This window comes from Notechis scutatus, chromosome 11 (genome assembly GCF_049901735.1).
Source record: "Notechis scutatus isolate UNSWTSFEM ecotype Mainland chromosome 11, rNotScu1.2, whole genome shotgun sequence".
Lineage (NCBI taxonomy): Eukaryota > Metazoa > Chordata > Lepidosauria > Squamata > Elapidae > Notechis > Notechis scutatus.
The window spans coordinates 991,611-1,008,443 of record NC_142019.1 but is presented as its reverse complement, the minus strand read 5'-3'; the positions used below and the strand labels follow the sequence as shown (position 1 = coordinate 1,008,443).

General features: G+C 43.6%; 1 protein-coding gene across 1 annotated transcript; it reads right to left on the bottom strand.

Moving 5' to 3' along the window:
• Window positions 1–294: 294 nt before the first annotated feature.
• TSPAN3 (tetraspanin 3) lies at window positions 295–15,608 on the bottom strand. The gene is made up of 7 exons (XM_026684514.2): window positions 15,462–15,608; window positions 6,854–7,045; window positions 5,375–5,449; window positions 4,529–4,630; window positions 3,047–3,199; window positions 1,925–2,008; window positions 295–1,213 (listed from the first exon to the last, which is right to left on the bottom strand). Exons 1-7 carry the CDS (start codon window positions 15,522–15,524, stop codon window positions 1,121–1,123), a joined length of 762 nt encoding a protein of 253 aa, XP_026540299.1. The 5' UTR covers window positions 15,525–15,608; the 3' UTR covers window positions 295–1,120.
• Between the last annotated feature and the right edge of the window lie 1,225 nt (window positions 15,609–16,833).

Genomic DNA, 16,833 nt, shown 5'->3' with positions numbered 1-16,833 from the left:
TTAATGAGTCAGGATGATCAGCTCTGATAATCTGCACTCTGCTAAAAAAAAAAAAAAAAATCATTTCTCGTTCAATATTGGTGGAAATGAGGACTAACAATCTAAGCAGGACCACCTTAATTGCTGAGAATATTTTCAAACTAAGGAAAACCAACCTCAATTGACTTTTCTTTTCCTCTTGGTCTTTTAGTGCGGCTAGGACAGGCCCAGACTTAAAATTCATCCGTATAAATAATTGTACAATACGCAGCACTGGATAAAACTCTCAAAAACGATTAAAAAGGGTAACCATGGTTTAGTTTGGGGGAGATCTACAGAAGATTTATTTAATTCGGTTTCCTATTTCCTATTTACATTTCACTTTATCACATTCTACTTCGCTACTCTAGGATAACAAGTCACTCGATACAGAAACAGACCCATTATAGTAAAAAATGAAAATTTCCTTATAGAACAGTAGTGCAAGACATTACACTCCTGAAAAAGCCAGCTCGTTTTTTGTTTTTAAACACGCTAAAAGTTCGGAAGGTTTGTTCATTTGAATTTAAGGAAGGCAAGAGATGCACTAATATAGGATTCTAAAATTCCGATGAGTCGTCATTTCGTAGTGTTCTGGACTGGACTTAATGCTTTGCTTTTTAAAAAAAGAAACAAGACAAGAAATACTGGTGAGAGGCAAGCAGCAGCAGAATTAAAACTTCACAAAATTAAGATCAGTGACCTCCCTTGTACAACTCTGACCGGCGATGCCACTCAATAAACTCTGAAGGATATAAGAATAAATCACTGCACCCTTTTAAGATATAGTTAGGTCACCCATAGCTTTCATGCCATTTAAAATGAAACGGATTAAAAAAAACAACACCTCGTGTTACTCAGTGGCTACCGTGGATAAAGTGGGAAGCTGGCTAAAGGAGAAGGAGGAGTCGGTAATATGGAAGGGACTGAAAGCCAAGCTTTGCCCATCACCGTGTGTAGGGGCTAATTGTCCAGGTTTAGGAAAGAGACTGTGGCTGCCAAGTCAGAGTCAGTGGGAACTACTGCGGAGGCAGATGACGTTGCCAAGCTGGCTTTTGAGTGCAGAAAAACGAGACTTCGGGCTTCGCCTGCGGACCTTCTTCTAGGCGTAAGTCCCCCCGGTGATGAGTAGCTCGTAGGCAGGATCCCGACTCCTTCTGCACAGCACAATGCAGGCACAGAGCATGCCCAGCAGCTACGAGGAAGGAGAGAAGGAGACTTGAGTATGGACCGGCACGATTTAAACTAAGAATTGGCTTTTGGGTTAAGCTGGCTGGGGACGCAGGCGCACAACGTGGGATACCATCAAGATCAGGGGAGGTACTAATACCACTCTATAAAACCTTAGTGAGACCACATCCAGTTTTGGTCACCACACTATAAAAAAGGATGTTGAGACTCTAGAAAAAGTGCAGAGAAAAGGGCAACCAGGAGGATGAGGGGACTAGAGGATAAAACACAGTATGAACAGTTGCAGGAACTGGGCTTGGCTAGTCTAGGGAACAGAAGGACCAGGGGAGACAGGAGAGCGGTCTTCCAATATTTGAGGGGCTGCCCCAGAGAGAAGGAGAGAGTCAAGCTATTTTCCAAAGCACCCAAAGGTGCTTTTTTTTTTACAATTGCTGTAATGCCGACATTTGTGTGCTTTGGGTCCAACGCACTATTTACACAGACTTTGAGGAAACGTACGTGAGCTGTGAATCCTGGAAACGACCTCATTTTAAGTTTTTACAAGGACGCCATTAGATGTCTTGTGCTCAGAAAGTTGTAAAGCGTCATCAAATATTAGCTGTCCTGGGTGGAACGGCATCTATTTGCAACTTTTCAAGGGGCGTTTATGCAAGTGGAGAAAATGAAGGGTTTTATTTTTAACCCCAGGAGAACAAGCCAGAGTGTTGAATCCTACCTGAATAGCAGCAAATGCCAAGGCAGCCCAGATAACATACATCATGATCTCCTGTAGCTTCTTTACTACCAAGACTTTACATCCCTGAAACGCAAAGGAGTCCATCAGTTGAGGAAACAAATCTTCAAGCTTATTAATGCTGCACCCTGGAACAGCTACAATCTCAAAACGCTTTGATATCCACGTGAATTATAAAATTGAACTCTTTATTGTCACTGTATGTATATACACAGTATGCATACAAAGAAAATCACATAACACCCAGAGACCAGACTCAACACCTGCACACACGATCAATGAGTCTCCACTGAGTTGCCCCAGAATTAAGGTCATAAAAGGAAGTTTTATTGGCAGTATATTATAAAAGGGCTGGAATAGTAGCAGAATGGGCAACAGTGGAAAAATAGCAATGAATGCTGCCTCTTATAAAAGAGCTTATCAAAAATATTAAGTCCTCTAAAACAGGGGTCCCAACCACCGGTCCGTGGACGGTACCGGCGACCGTCCGATGGAACAAGTCCCCTGACCGGGCATGATGTTTGTTATTATAGGCGCGCCATCTGATGAAAAAGTGCTTCCGGTGAGCTTTTCCGGGTAGAAAGCTCACCGGAAGCACTTTTTCATCAAAAAGATGAGCGGCGCTAGCGCCTCCGGTGAGCTTTTCTGGGTAGAAAGCCATTTCTACCCGAAAAGCTCACCGGAGTGTTGGCGCCATCTTTTTTGATGAAAAAGTGCTTCTCCGGTGACCTCACCGGAAGCACTTTTTCATCAAAAGAGATGGCGGCGCCCAGCTGATGCCAGTACCAGGCCGCGGGGCGCCCAGCTGATGCCGGTACCGGGCCTCGGCATAAAAAAGGTTGGGGATCACTGCTCTAAAAGAATGAAGCCCATCAGACCAGAGAGACAGCATGCCCAACCTGGATATGAATGACCACTTGATTTCTAATTAAACAACTGGACCTTAACTAGCAGAGCTACAAGCTTGGATGGTATGGGTTATTGTGCTGTAAGATTTAAACGAAGATTTGGACTTGGAGTGGGCTGATCTTGCACAAACCCTTAGCCTCCTTCTCAACGTAAGCTTCGATCGAAAACCTGGCAAAATGAAGAGAAGCCAGTCACCTCAGAATAAAGGTCCGCAGGGCGAGAGAAGCTTCCCGTGCAATTGCTGACGGTGGCTTTGCAGCAGCTGAGGGGCACGCTGTGGTTTTTTGCTTCTTTGAACCAGGCGGTGAACTCCCAGTCTGTGTAGTTGTGGATCCCGCAGCAGTGCAGCTGCAACGAGAGAAAAATGCGCGCAGAAAATCAAGAGCCGGCTCTTCAGAAAGCCGTGCGAGGCTTTCAGACGCAACGTTAACTGAAGCACGGATCCCCGACCTTTGTAACTTTTAAAGACTTGTAGGACTTCAACTCCCAGAATTCCCTAGCCGGCCCAATAAATAAACACCCCCTCCCCTTCCATGTTTGGGGTGTGTGTGTGTGAAGGAGGACCGGGCGTCTCTTATTTTCAGCCATCGTCTAATTCTGCCCAAACTGCACGTCTTCTCTCTTTTCAAAATGACTCAGGACATTAACAAAGGCTGGTTCCAAACCACACACTGTCACCTCACCTGGTGCAATGTCACGTTTTCTCCCCCAGCAGCGTTCCTACAGAGCCTGTCACTTTCACAGAGGTGAAATCCATCTGAGGAATCCGCCCGTGGCACGGCTTGTTTTATCCTCCCCCTGCCCCCCCACAACAGGAGGTTCTCACCAAAGGGAGCGAGCCTCTTCAGATAACCTACAAACAAGCCAGATCTTCCTGGTGTTTTTTTTTTTGGGGGGGGGGGGGAGAGGAGAGGAGAGTATACTCTTAACTCCCTGGCTAGTCTTTTGAAAGAGGATTTTTAAAAAAAGGCATTAGAATCAAATTAAACCAAAAATAAGATTAGTAGCAACATCTAAACACCTGCATTGCTTCGTTAATAAATGGGATTTATTCTGGACCGATAGTCCTCACTTAGTGTCTACAATTGGGACAGGCTGAGCACCACGGTGGCTAAATGGAAGTCAGGCTTTACAACCCAATTTCCCATTGGGTTGCTAAGCAAATCACCTGCGGTCGTAAAGTGAGACCCCACGGGGCTGAGACTTGGGACTCTACTTGCGCTTTCTCCATTAGGAGGCTTGTTCGCAAGCAGGTTAGAGAGCATGCTTAATGGCGACCACAGGATATTGCGACAGCTATACACGCAAGGGCTCATTGCAAAACTGTCGCCATCACAAATTCAAGCGGTTGTTAAATGAGACAGCAGGGACTCCTTGGATCAGCACGTGCAGCATAAGCTGGCTTCCAGCCCTAAAATCTATACCCAATTCTCACTAAGACTGGGCCCTGGCCCGTTCTGCTTCGTCCTGCAACAGAGAAGAGGAGTGAGATGCAAAGGAACCAGCCAAGAAGGTCGAAGAGGAAAGGTCAGGTTTCCGGAGGGCAGAAAAGGAAGCAAGCAAGGAATCTTCCTTACATCATCTAAGTCTCTGTGGTGTCAACACAAAGTCCTGTGCTGGTGGAAAACAATTTGTGTACAATTTGGCACCAACAGCTGTGTTTGTGTTGGCTCTCACCTGCCTCTGCACATAATCGATCGCCCGACTGGCAGCATCCGGGTTTGTGCCATTGTACGTGTCGTACACTTTCTTGATGCTGTGATTCACTTCGGCCTCCACCTGGTAGAACAAACACAGCTTAAAATTTCTGTTGACAGAAGGAGCCCGCTAAACCCAGCCAGCCGGTCAACCAAACTGACCCGGCGCTTATGCAGAAAGGCTGTGTGTGGGGTTGGCTCTGCAGGGCTGCTGGAACGCTGTCATTTGTAATTGGTTTGACTCAGCCTTCCAAGGTGGGTAAAAGGAGGATCCAGATTGTTGGGTACAAGAGGGTGACTCTGTAAACCGCTTAGAGGGGGCTGGAAAAGCACCGTGAAGCGGTATATAAGTCTAAGGGCTATTGCTATTTGTCTTCTTGAGATCTTCTCGCCAAGGTCTGTTTTCTGTATCCCTTGTTTGTCTAGACTAGGGACAAATGAATTGAGCCCCAGGTATTTTCTCCTATCCATGTTGCTAAATTTCTGAAGCTGGTCAAAGTTTCTATGTTCCCAGACACTCTTCCAAGCAGCCAAGTTCCCCAGGATTTATTTCACAGCTTTAACAAACATTTTCTGCAGGACTTTCAGACCTTTTTAAAAAGGGGAAGGAAAACCCGCCTTTTTAACCCTGGTGTAAAGCATTCAACCATCTGGTTTACAACATTATTTCACTCTGAGGATTTGGACTTTCCGAAGAGGCATGTTGCTTTTGATTTAATCCAGCAACTTCCCACAATTTTGCTTCACAGAAGCAGAGCCGGTATCAACCCTTGAATAAAGCAACCAGAGTTTATTATGTAGCTGCCCTTCAGAAGAGGCTAATTACCTTTGCTCTGTAGATGTAGCCCAGAACCACTACCACCACTTCTGTGATGAAAACTAACAGGAGGATGATCACAAACTGGAAGACAGAAATAAAGTTTATGTTCACAAGAATAACAAAATATACGCATTGCTATTTTGGCTGTTGGTCTCTTCAAGCATGGGACAAAGGTAGACAGGTGCTCAGGCTGAACCGTATCTTTCAACTCAAAAATGACACAGGGAGAGCAGGCTGTGAAAAGAAGGACTAGAGGAGACAGGACAGCAGTGTGCCAATATCTCAGGGGCTGCCCCAAAGAAGTGGGAGTCAAGCTATTCTCCAAAGCACCAGAAGGCAGGACAAGAAGCAACGGATGGAAACTCATCAAGGAGAGAAGCAACTTAGAACTAAGGAGAAATTTCTTGACAGTGAGAACAATTAATCAATGGAACAACTTGCCTCCAGAAGTTGTAAGTGCTCCTCACTGGAAGTTTTTAAAAAGATGTTGGATAACCATTTGTCTGAAGTAGTGTGGTTTCCTGCTTGAGCAGAGGGTTGGACTAGAAGACCTCCAAGGTCCCTCCCAACTATTCTATTCTATTCTATTCTATTCTATTCTATTCTATTCTACTCTACTCTACTCTATTCTATTTTCTATTCTATTCTATTCTATTCTATTCTAAATTCTATTCTAAATTCTATTCTATTCTATTCCATTCCCTAGGAAGCTGACGGGATGGGGAATAAGAACCAGGGAGTTATCAGGCTGCTTTTACTGATCAGGAAACCAGCGTGACAACGTAAGAAGCTAAGCTGCCCACCGTGTTCCTAATCATCAATCGCCTACCCAATTCCTCGCATGTTCTTATTTCTGTGACTTTAACACAGGGGGTCCGCAAACGTGACAACTTTAAGACTTATGGAAGTCCACAAATCTTAGTTGCCAAGTTTGGGAACCTCTGTTTTAACACGAAGGAACCTCTGTCTACAAACCTCTTTTATAGGACCCAGTTCTTAAGGTATTTGAAAGCGTTTATGTATTAATCATCTGAAGAACTGATCAAAACAGCTTTGCTTCTTATCTTGCTGCTAAAGATTTTTTTTTTTAAAAAAAGGGAGCTGTTTTATTATTCATATCACAAGGACAACATAAAAGGTTGACTAACTTGGGGGGGGGGGAGGGGAGAACAGTGCAGGACTGCCTACTTTAATCTATAATGGCTTTCTAGCATTTCAAACAGAGGTGTTTTTCACCCCCTTGAATAAGAGATACCTGAATGGAATCCAATACGCCTTGCAGGCAAGGCGGATGCTTTGCCCATTAAAAATAAGGTCCTTGGTGTCAGATGCATCGTTCTGCTGCTTTAACCAAGTTACAGTCAGCTGAAGGAGCTGACGTGTATTTCACACAGGCCAGGCAAAAACATACAAAGTCAGCTGAGGTCCAGAAAATACGGGTAAGCCCATCAAACAGGAAATTGCCTTCCCCGATATTAAACTTACCGTGGCGAGGCCACAGCGGCTTTCCCGGATTGTGGCACAGCAGCCAATCAGACCGATGATAAATAAAAGGGTCCCCACCGCTATGATGACCACTGCAGGGATGAGCGTATAAACATCTTCAAAGAAGTGGTCGTAGTCGTCGTAGGTGATGAAGACGTAAGCCCCCACGTAGCACAGGATGCCTGCAGCAGCCTAGAAAACAAAGCGTAAGAAAAATAAGAGCCACTTCATCTACCACAAGGGCTGGCCCTGGTTTTGTAAACTAAAGTTTGGGGTTTTGGGGGGTGGGGGGAAGGGGGAAAGAGGATTTCCTGTTGTTCCATGCTTTGTAATTCCACAAATTCCAGTGGTAAGTACAGCCTGCTTAAAGTTACAAGCTCATGGTAAATGTGATGGTAACTATAAAGTACAGTAGAGTAGAGTAGAGTAGAAGAAGAAAATTCTTTATTGGCCAAGTGTGATTGGACACACAAGGAATTTATCTTTGGTGCATGTGCTCTCAGCGCATATAAAAAAAATACATTCATCAACTGTGACCTACTGTTTGAATTTGCATGAAGATGCCATGAACAGATGGTCCTACATTCCATATTAATGAAAATAAGGATACACAAGCTAAACGGTTACTACTCTAACTGCTGAGAAGTAACTTTTCACACCAAGGAAAAACATCAATTGGCTCCCTTTGTCTTTTACTGCAGCTAGGACAGGAGTAGACTTAAAATTCATGTCACTAATTTCAAAGTATGCTTGGAAGGAAACCACCCTCTTCTGTCCTGGGAAAGAATCAAAAGCATATCAGGATCTATCTGCAGAAAACCATATTAAAGCATTTCCCTAGATGGCAGAGAACGTTCAAGATTAGGAGTTAAATCACCCCACCAACTTTGCCCAAATGCTTATCAACAATCAGGTAGACTTGTATAAACTTGCATGTATATAGTTCCAGAATCAGATCCTGGATTAGGTTGGGAAAAATCTGCCAGTTGAGCCTTAGATCTGTTGCCAATGACTCCAGATGTTATTCAGATGGAGGAAGCTGTGCTCCAACTTAGGCTGTGCTCATACATGTTATGCCACAACTTAATTATCATTTATTGAATAAATCAACAGTGAGTGGCACAAATAATCCACAACCACTCTTTACGAGCTACAATTGCTAAGTTCACACAACGCAGTACAGTATAAGCCAAGCCTGCGCATTCTTGTGTGAGTCAACTAAGGTGCAGCAGCTTCCGATGTGTGGTGGCTAAGCGAGGATCAAAGATTAACTCAGCAATGATTCGTTGGTTGTGAACCAGTTGTTGAGACTCTTAATCTCTCTTTTTATTAACAGTACCACGACAATGCCATCAATGGAATGAATGGACGCATTCCCATGAGCACAAATTAGTACAGCCAATGGCTTTTGTATAGAGTCAACCAAGAAATTCAAATTTTTAGAGTGCAGCGTTTTAAGATCTTTGGGAGTGGAGAACCAGCGAAGAGATGGGGAATACTATAGTTATTAACAGTTGCCTAGCAACGGAGCACAAAAATAGTTAATGATCTCATCTCCCCCATCATTAGAGATGCTGGTTGGTGAGGAAAAGAAAACCCTAGAAAGATTCTGGGGCAGACTCATCTCTTCCTTCTGTAGTTTAATGACATATCTGTTTTTTTTGTTTTTTTTAACTATCACAGAGAACGTCTCACTTAGGTTATCAAGTCCTAATTTATTAGAATTCCTTAGAAGAAAAACAAGCAATTCATTGTGTAACATTATATAAATGATGTTCATTTAACAAAACGTTCTCTGTTTAACATCAGGTCAACTGAAAAAGACCTAGAATCTATGACTTTGCATTGATGCAGTACTCTAATTAAGGAATCTTTCATTTTTTCTAACAAATGCATACAGATTTGTTTGCCTATTTTACAGCCCGGCATAATGTATCCTACTCATGACCTCTCCTATTTCTGTGTCTCTGAGCTACTTAAAGGGTGTTATTTGAAAATAAAAAATAAAATGTTCCTGAAGATGAATTCTTCTGGAGATGACCAAAGGCCTAGCCAGGTAAATATTAGGTTTTCCTTACATGGCTGACCAATTTCTGGAAAACCAACAGACAAAACAGTCTTTCTCAGCAACTGGCATTGCAAAATGCAACCGTTTTTGAACATTTTGGACTGGAAAAGAGGGCTGAAATTATCAACATAAGTCAGAACAGTTATCAGTTACAAAGGCATTTCTCTGAAGAAAGGCCCACTTGTTAACGGCCAAGATAAAGTGCCCCAGTGCATGGCAGGAGACGTGAAGCAAAACAAGAGAGAAAGGTACGCAGTGAAGAGTGAAGAGAGAGAAGGCCTTAACAATGCCCTTATTCTCTGCTAGGCTCCATCACGTGGCTTTGTAATCTGAGCGCTGAATCTTCAGCACTGCCCGGTCCCTGGACTGTACAAAGGCAACCACCTTCCAAGATGGTTATGCAATTCAAAACGGCCATGAAATAGGATCTGGAGAAATGCTTAGACACATTTACGGATGCATTTCAAGCAACTATGGCCCATTGTCCCCAATTAAGGACTCTCCAAAACGGGGTTCAAAGTACCTTTGGCCAGAACATTAGGAGCGGTTCTCAAGTTTCTAGCTAGTAATAATTCATGGGTTCGCAGCCCAATGAAACCTGTGTATGGATGCAGCCGTAGGCTTTAGTCTCGTGGTGAGTTGAGGTACATACATGTGACAATATTTATACATTTTTCTAGAAAATTAAACCGATGTTCAAATAAAATAAGACCTCAATAAAAATGTTAACAACACAAATAAAATAAGACCTTAGGTACGCTGATCGATGAAAGCTTCTTTTATGAAACAATAAAATAAAATAAAATCTTAGGCACACTGACTGATAAAAAGCTAGGAGGCAACATGCTTCTTTCATATTAACACATTTTCTTTTCTTTCTATATATAAAAGTGAAAGACCCCTCACGCATCATCACAAAATCTCCAGAACCGTAAAGCCTACAAACTTGAAATTTGGCATCTATGTTCCTCTTGGCTTCTAGGGGCTCACTAAGAAAGGATTTTTCGAAATGACCATCAGAGCATTTAGAGTATTTCGTATATTATTGTTATTAACACACTCTGATGCTAAGGAGTTCTACTCCCCCTCCCCACCTGAAAAGAAATCTCTTCCAAATGCAAAACACAAGCAGAGGTGAGGAGTTTCAGTTTAGGAGCACCAAGCAGCTTTAGTACAGAACAGTTGAGCTAAGCCACGCCCAGGCCCCTTGCTGTCTCCTTCTTGCTCACGCGGCAAATACTGCTTCAGTTTCCAAACATCCCTCAACTGTCACACATTGACAGGACGCTAGCCAGATGAATACCGATGGATGCTTGCAGGCAGAGGCAGACTTTTCCCCCATTATTTTCCTCCCCAAACACTAAGCCCGACCACGTAGTTTCGTAGCGAAGCACGGGTATCGAGCTAGTTTGTTAATATAAAGAGGACTCCTATTGGATACTATCAAGACAAGTGAGTTTTTCCACAGCTGTTGAGCAAGAGACAGCACCTGATAATTCAACATCATTCCAGGCCCTTGTGACTTACAGCTGCTAACAGGCCTATCTGTGCTCCAGTTTCATTCATCTCCTTCTACAACTGTTACATGTTTCTCTATTACTTTTACAGAATTGTACATCCAGGCCATCATTACTCAAAAGAATTAAAGATTACCGCAGGGAAGGACTGTACGTCTTGCCGCCTCTTAAAGTCTTAACAATTTATTTTCTGCAGATCCCAGCCCATTTCATTAGATACAAGGAAAAATGAGAAAGAATTTGTACATCTTATTGTTTATTGTTCCTTCGTTTCCTTTTTATCACATTTTGCCACAGTGACTTCTATAAATGAAGTGATCTGAACAGTTATGTTTCTAATCTTTAGCAATCAATTTCACTCTTAGTCCTGTTATTTCTTCCACTTAGAAGCAGTTAAACTGTAATTGTAATGGCTGAATGATTCTAACATTACTATATTTTCATTCAAAAGCCTAGTTTTCACACATTTTGGCAATCTATTTTAAAAAATTAGAAGTAATTAAAGTTTAATGCAGCATTTTTTAAAAAAATAAATTCTTAACTGATATTGGTGATATGTGCCTGCTACTTCAAGCATTTCTGAATTTCCCTGGGAATTATACCATATAATTCACTTCAGGAATACTTGACTAACTTAGAAAAATGCCCTGGTCATTGTTTTTCTAGTAAATAAACTACTCTGTGAAGGAAAATCTATATTATAGGCCATTGTTGGTAACTATCCTGACAAAAATGTACCATTTAGCACTTTCAGAATGATTTAAGAACATCTAAAAGTACTTTCTGCTCAATGCTTTAGTTCTTAAAGCACAGCGTGCCTAGTTTAAAATTTTTATAGTATTAAACATTTGTTCAGCAAATGAAATTTCATTTAGCTTATGACAATTCTGTTGAAAACTGCCTTTGTGGTCTAAAAACAAAAACCAGTTAAAAAAAAATCAGAAAAAAAATCACATGCGTTTCCACTTAAAGAGTAATTGCTGAATATGCAGTTATTTTTGCAAAGCACACAAATCTTATTTGTAAGCCTTACCAAGAAGGCCAAAATTACACAGTCATACAGAAGAAATGTTTGGGGGTTTCATCTCAACATTATCCCCATTATGACTGGCTAGGGAATTGTGGAAATTGAAGTTTACAAGCCTTAAAATTGCCAAGGTTAGAGATCCCTGTTCTAGAGAATGTAGCTCGAGTCTCAAATATGTGTGCTCTGTCACAAACCAGGTTTAATTGCCTTTATCTGAAATACTTAGAACATAGGCCACCTTACGTTTAAAGGGAATTTTTTAAAAAATCTGTTCAGACTAATCTTACATAAGTGCATCATTAAGAATCAGTGTGATGTAACAGGGACTATGTTGAATTAGAAGGGCTCACAGTTTCAATCTCCCCTTCAATCATGCAAGGTCCTGGCTAACTTTAGACCAGTCACTTTCACTCAGCCCAACCTACAGGGCTGTTACTGGGAAAAGTTGGAGGAAGAGGCGATCTGTAGGTCACCATGAAGTCCTGAAGATAAGATAGAATAGAGACTCAACGAATGAATATGATTAAGAACCTCATGGAGGTAAAAGTAAATTGCCGTCGAAGTTCCTTTCCAGTTCTTTTATAGCATTTCAAAAGTGCAATAAAAATATTAGAAGACCAATTAGGTCTTTATTTGATATTTAGTTACAGTATCAATAAAAATAAGGGGTCTATCTATGGGAATAATCATTTATCACTGAAAAAGCTGGACACTAGCAACAACTGTTTTTTAAAAACAAAACAAATAAGCATTATTGTTTGTCTAGCATTAAGGCACTCTTTCCCCCTTTCTAAGGTCTATTTTTAAAATAGCTGGGAGAATGAATCTGGAATGACAGGAATTAAATTCTAACTCATCAGCTCCAAAAGTCTGCACTGTGTTTACTGTCATGGTTTGGAGCTACGTTCTCGCACGCCATCAGCTCTTGCTGCTCCCAAGTTCATAACACGATGCTCTTCCTCTACTATCCAGCTTAGCTGCACTGTTGCTGTACTAACCTGCACGCACTATTTTAATATGCTGTACAAATGCAGAACATTTCAATTTCAACAGTTATTTTGAAATATCAAGGAACAAACTGAAATTTGACTGGAAGGAACTTAGGTAAGCGGTAGAGGTGGCCATCCTTGAGATTTGTGGCCTGTGCTGGCCTTTCATCCGTTCATATTTCTCTAGGCTGGGATTAAGCACAGAAGTTAGCTGTCATTAAGCAACCACCAGTGGGCTCCTGGTGTCCAAACCGATGAAAGAAAAGCTGGAGCAAAGATGGGAGAGGCCCAGATGGATTCACAGAAGGGGATTAGCCTTCCTTGCCAACTTTGATAGCACTGTTTACTATTCAGCCTTTTTTCTCCGCTCCTTACACAGTACAGGGCTTATCTAAAATGGCAAGGAAATTAGGAAATGAGAATCATACCAATAGTATGGATCACAGCAGAATCTCCAGCATAGTGTGAAGTTCAAATGACATCACTAACTAGGAGAAAATTTACTCTTGTGATCTCATACATAGCAATTTTCAATTAGTTGCTCTTTAGCAATTTCTGCGACCTTCTACATACAGCTCTGTGAGCCTATGGTCACAGATCAGGAGTCTTGGCAGCACCTTTTCAGACTAACTGTGATGACCCAGGGTGGGATACAAAAACAGGTGAAGTCCCTTTAATTCCTTCAACTTGGCTTTAAAGCTCCAAATATCCTTGACTGGAGACAAAAAAAAAGGCCTCTGCCCTTCCCCAGCCTCCTCCACAACCTCCGGAGCCACACTTCCACTCCTTGTCGGCTGTTCCTCCTCTCCCTCGGAGTCAGTCTCCGACAGGGGCATGACACTAACACATTTTATTAAAAGGCATCACCTTCTGCTATATGCAGCTCACATTATCTCTGTATCCAATGAAGTCAGCTGCAGCTTTTTAAAACTTACACCGTTTAGAATAAAAGGTCCCAAAATCTGCTACCAACTTCTGAATGAAGGGCCCTTGGTGCCCTCTGAGCTTAGTTTTCTGGCAGAGGTTGCATTACCCAAACTAGAAAACACCATCAATTCTCAGATGCTCCAAAGTTACCTAGTTTGGGTAATGAAACATCTGCAAGATGACCACCAAAGCTCAGAGAGAAACCAAGGTTCCTTCATTTCAACTCTGAGCTACAAATATTCTTCCTTCTTTACTGAGACTTTTGGATTTTCCTTCCAGAATAACGAAGAGCCATTTAGGCTATCAAGACAACCAGCATCCCAAATTCCACGCTGCAGAACTCTATAAATTAAATCCGCCCTGAATGATGGCTGTCTTGCTGCCACAATGAAAGGAGCCCTAGAAGAAAAGACGGCCTTTTGAGCCTTTCCATTCTATTTCCAAACCCTTTCATCTCCTTTACTCATCTCCCCCCGCCACCCCCATGCATGCCTGGATCTGTGGAGGCCAGATTAAAGCTGGAGACTGGCTGATCTATTTAAGGATGAACTTAATGCAGGGCTAAGCACCCCTGCAGCCTGATTGAGGCTTTCAGCCCAGTGGGAACCCTGCTCTTAAACGCCGACTTGGATCTTGTTTGAGGAGAGGGTAACCCAACCAAGAAAAGAGCTGTTGTCTTTTTTTTTTTTTTTTTGTCCTTGGTCCAATTCCCAGATCATATCTTGAGCTCACCATTTTGGAACTGGCAAATCCTTTGGGGCACTTCCTGTGATAAATCGAGGTTTGCACATCACACCTTCCTGCTCTCATTTTCTGGGTTCTGTGACTCCCATTCCAGAGACAGCATCCCATGGTTTTTTTTGGGGTGGTGGTGGTGGTCACAAACTGGGCAGCAGCCACAGGGTATTAAGTTTGGGGGAATTCCCTGAGTTGCTCATCTTGCTCCCCCCCCAAGGAGGGGAGGGGGCTCCTTTTTTCTTTCTTTATGGTGCCCCCCCAACAAGATTCAAAACAGCAATTAAAGGACACAATGATTTATCCATCTGTGACTTTGGAGGGGGGGGGACGGGCAACCCAGTGCAGTCTTGCCTTCGCCTTAGGGAAAAGGTGCCTAACCCAAAAATAAGATTTATTTTTTTAAATTAAATTTATGTGTCGCCCAACTTGCAATCTGGGCAGCTCTCTCTCTCTCTCTCTTTCCCCAAATGCTGTAAAAGCAGGGATGGCCTGGACCTGTATTTATTTCCTTGGCTTAGAACATGGCTGCAGCCATCCTTTATCTCCTCTATAAATAGGCGGTCATACAAACCCTGTGCTGTTAATGATACAAACCCAGCAACGTTGAACTAAAAGAAAAAAGAGAGAGAGAAGAACAACATACTTCCTTATGTCCCACCCAGGGGATCCAAAGAGGGCATTGAGAAGGGTCCAAAACCCCTTCCTATGGGGACTCTCAGGGAATCCCCCCCCCCTCCTCGGGGCTCCTTTCATCCGTCCCAGTCCTGAGACCCCTGTCCCCCTCCCCATTTATTTACTTACTTACTTAAAACCTGGCTACAGACACCACCACCCCTCATTTTAAATAAAGCCAATTCTGTGCAGCTCATATCCAGCACCACCATATAAACCCAGCAACGATGAACTCAAAAAATAAAAATAAAAAAAAGGCTGGCAGCCCCCCACTTTCCTGAGGCGGGGGAACCCAGGAGGAATTAAGAAGGGTCAACCCGCCCCCTTTTATGGGACCCTCCTGTCTCCCTCCCCTCTCCCCTTAAGGGCCTTCTTTATCCCCCTTCTGTCCAGTGTTTCCCCCCCACCCAGAGATCGACCCTGGCCCGGTTGACCTGGGTCTCCCCTCGGATCAGGAAAGAGCGGGGGTCGCCCGACGAGTCCTCCCCGGTCCCAAACCCTCGGACGGCGGGAAGCCCCCGAGAAAGGGGGTTGTTGTTGAAGGGGAAACGAGCCCCCGCCCCCCCCGCTACTTGAGGCGCAGGCTCGAGCGAGGCCTAGTCCCCTCAGAAGGGGGCGAGGGAAGAAAGAAAGGGGTGGGTGGGGCTAGCGGTCTCCCCGGGCCTCCTACCCAGAAAATGAGGTTGAGGAAGACGAGGACGGTCTTGGAAGAGGTGATGCCGCACTGCCCCATGGCCGCCGCCGTCCCGCGGCCTCCCGCCCCGCTCGGGCCGCCTCAGCGCCTCAGCCGCCGCCGCCGTTCTGAAGCTCCACCCCTTGCCCAGGACCCGGATGGAGGCGGAGCCGCGTCGGAGGTGGGGGGGCCCCCAGAGACGTAGAACTTGGCCGACGGCCGCGTCGCGTGACGGAGTCCCCGCCTACATTTCCCCACGTGATGCGGAGACGCCGCCGGGCCGCGAAGGGCTGTTGGGAATTGTAGTCCGGAAGAATAAGTTGGTACTTTCCAAGCTGGAATGGGGTTTGAGGTGAATTTTTTTTGGGGGTGTCATTCCCTGGGGAGTGTTGCGAAGGGCAGCATCCTTATCTGGGTTGTGTTGTGGAGGAGGGCAGCAGTGGTTTTTTTTTTTTAAAAAAACATTTTAACAACTTTTTCAACCTTGGCCACTTCAATGGATTCCCAACTCCCAGTATTCTTCAACAAGCAGGTTAGGGAATTCTGGGAGGTGGAGTTCACCCCCCCCCTCCTAAGATTGAAAATCAGTTTTGAAATAATAAGTTTTCTCTACTCCGCTGCAGCGTCTCCGAACGAGGGCTCCCCACCTCACCCTTCTGCGGCAGAAAATGCAACAACTGTTTTCCTTGGAAAGTGGAAATAAAAATCTGCCCGCTTGCTGCCTATCCAAATCACAAACCACCAGGAGACACGGCCAGAACTTACAAACCAGGCTTATTGCCACACCAACCAAGCATAAGATGTGGACGCAGGAATGGTATCTTAGGCAGCAAGCCTTGTTAAGTGAAGCTCCTTGGATGAGAAGGGAAAACTTCTCCAAAGAAAAACCAGAAAATCCAGTTGCCTCTTGAAAAAAAGCACCGTTGGGAAAACTTAACAGGTGGTTTCCATGCCCTGGGCAAACTCGGCTTGCGATTTGGTCTGGAAATGTAAACTTGACTACAGACACTCCATGGAACACAAATGGCTGTGATGCAAGGCTCCCAAAAAGAAAGGATGGATTTGATTATACCTAAAGTCATGGTGACAAAATCCTACGTTTTCACGACTCAATTTGTATTCCAATAGCTGTGGATATAAATGACAGCTTTTTTTTTATTCAAACTGCCCCTTTTGAAGCTCATGAATGGAATGTTTGGTGTAAAAAAAAAGAAAAAAGAATACAGGTTATTTTTATAGTGGTTCTTAGACAGATGCAGAGATTTTGTGAGGGTGCCGCTTGCTGAAACGATCTTTGTGTAATGAAAAGAATAAAGCACAAGAGGGGAAATTTTCTTTTCTTTAAGAATTTGAGAGAATTCTTGTCTTC

Excerpts from the sequence above, each read along its gene's own strand:
- TSPAN3 (XM_026684514.2), bottom strand. The coding sequence starts at position 15,524 with ATGGGGCAGTGCGGCATCACCTCTTCCAAGACCGTCCTCGTCTTCCTC. Across the intron at positions 7,046-15,461 it reads TCCTCAACCTCATTTTCTGG|GCTGCTGCAGGCATCCTGTG; the intron begins GTAGGAGGCCCG and ends TTTGTTTTCTAG. Across the intron at positions 4,631-5,374 it reads GCTACATCTACAGAGCAAAG|GTGGAGGCCGAAGTGAATCA; the intron begins GTAATTAGCCTC and ends TTGTTCTACCAG.